We start from the raw sequence: 1192 nt of genomic DNA on the forward strand, positions 1-1192 counted from the left end.
GGGGAGGGGGAGGAGGAGGAAGTGGGGGGGAGGAGGGGGAGGAGGAAGGGGAGGAGGAGGAGGAAAGGGAGAACAGGTGGCCCAGAAGGAAGGCCACTGTGAGCCTGGGGCCAGCAGGGACAGATGCAGGTCTGTGGCTGCCACACCCTTCCCTGGTGCCAGGCAGGCTTCCTGGAGCCACACACGGGGCAGTCCTTGCAGCCTGGTGCCCCTGTGTCCAGGGAGGCGTCAGGACTGGCCCGAGGCTGCCCGGCGCGGGCGGACACTCACAGGAAGAGGTTCTCCATGATGTAGTGGTAGTCGGGGAGGCTGCTGTCCGGGAGGAAGCAGGCCGCGAAGACGATGATGGCGTTGAGGCCTTCGCCGTAGTACCCTGCAAGGGGGTGGCCGGTCAGCAACGTGGGACTCCTCCCCCAGCCCTGAGCCACCTCGCACGTGCCACCAACCACGTCCCGGTGCCCACGTGCTCTGGAGGGTGTGGCTTTGAGCCACAGCAGCCAGCGACCCCTTCAGTGGGGAGCCACAGCGACCATCAGGGACCCTCAGCCCCGCCTGCCCGGCCATGCACAGCCTTGCCCACAGCCCGTCCGCCCCAAGCGGGTTGATGGTTTGACATCCCCGTGCGTGAGATGGAGACCAAGATGCAGAGAGGGGCACTGCCGAGCCTCCCGTGGCCCCGCAGGCCGGTCTCACCTCCGTGGGTGACCACCTTCATGTAAGGCCGGATCATGTGCAGGTCTATGCGGTGCTCCTGCTCCCCGATAATCACCGTCCGCCACAGGCGCCCGTTGGCGGCACTGCCATCCTCCGTCGCGCCGTCCCCAAATAGATCTGCGCTGTCCCCGGGCATGTTCTTGGCGGTGGCCACGGGGGTGTCATCTAGAAGCAGGCCGGGGACAGACGCATGGACGGCCGAGTGCAGATAGCTCCCGCCCTCCCGCTCAGCCTTCCTTCCCCTCTCCCGCCCCTGGCTGCCAGGGCCACACATCCCTCGCTTCTCTGCATCTGGCTGCCCTGCTGACCCATTTCCTCTCCCACTCCCTCCTCAAGGCCTGGCTCACATGCTGCCTCCTCCTCTGCTGTGTTGTTCCATAGCAGGATAGGAGGGGTGCCGGGAGGCAGGTCCATCTGCCATTCGCCCCTGCAACTTTTTTTTTTTTTTTTTTTAGACAGGGTCTCCGTGTGTCACCCA

General features: G+C 65.3%; 1 protein-coding gene across 1 annotated transcript in view; it reads right to left on the reverse strand.

Annotated features, from left to right (window-relative positions):
• Nucleotides 1-1192, reverse strand: part of ATCAY (ATCAY kinesin light chain interacting caytaxin) — a 47790-nt gene that overhangs the window by 19760 nt on the left and 26838 nt on the right. The window contains exons 5-6 of the mRNA XM_017507395.2: nucleotides 694-879; nucleotides 271-373 (exon numbers count right to left, since the gene is read on the reverse strand). Coding sequence (XP_017362884.1) covers nucleotides 271-373; nucleotides 694-879 — 289 coding nt within the window. The remainder of the gene's footprint in view (nucleotides 1-270; nucleotides 374-693; nucleotides 880-1192) is intronic.

Source organism: Cebus imitator, unplaced genomic scaffold (genome assembly GCF_001604975.1).
Source record: "Cebus imitator isolate Cc_AM_T3 unplaced genomic scaffold, Cebus_imitator-1.0 Scaffold375, whole genome shotgun sequence".
Taxonomy (NCBI): Eukaryota; Metazoa; Chordata; class Mammalia; order Primates; family Cebidae; genus Cebus; species Cebus imitator.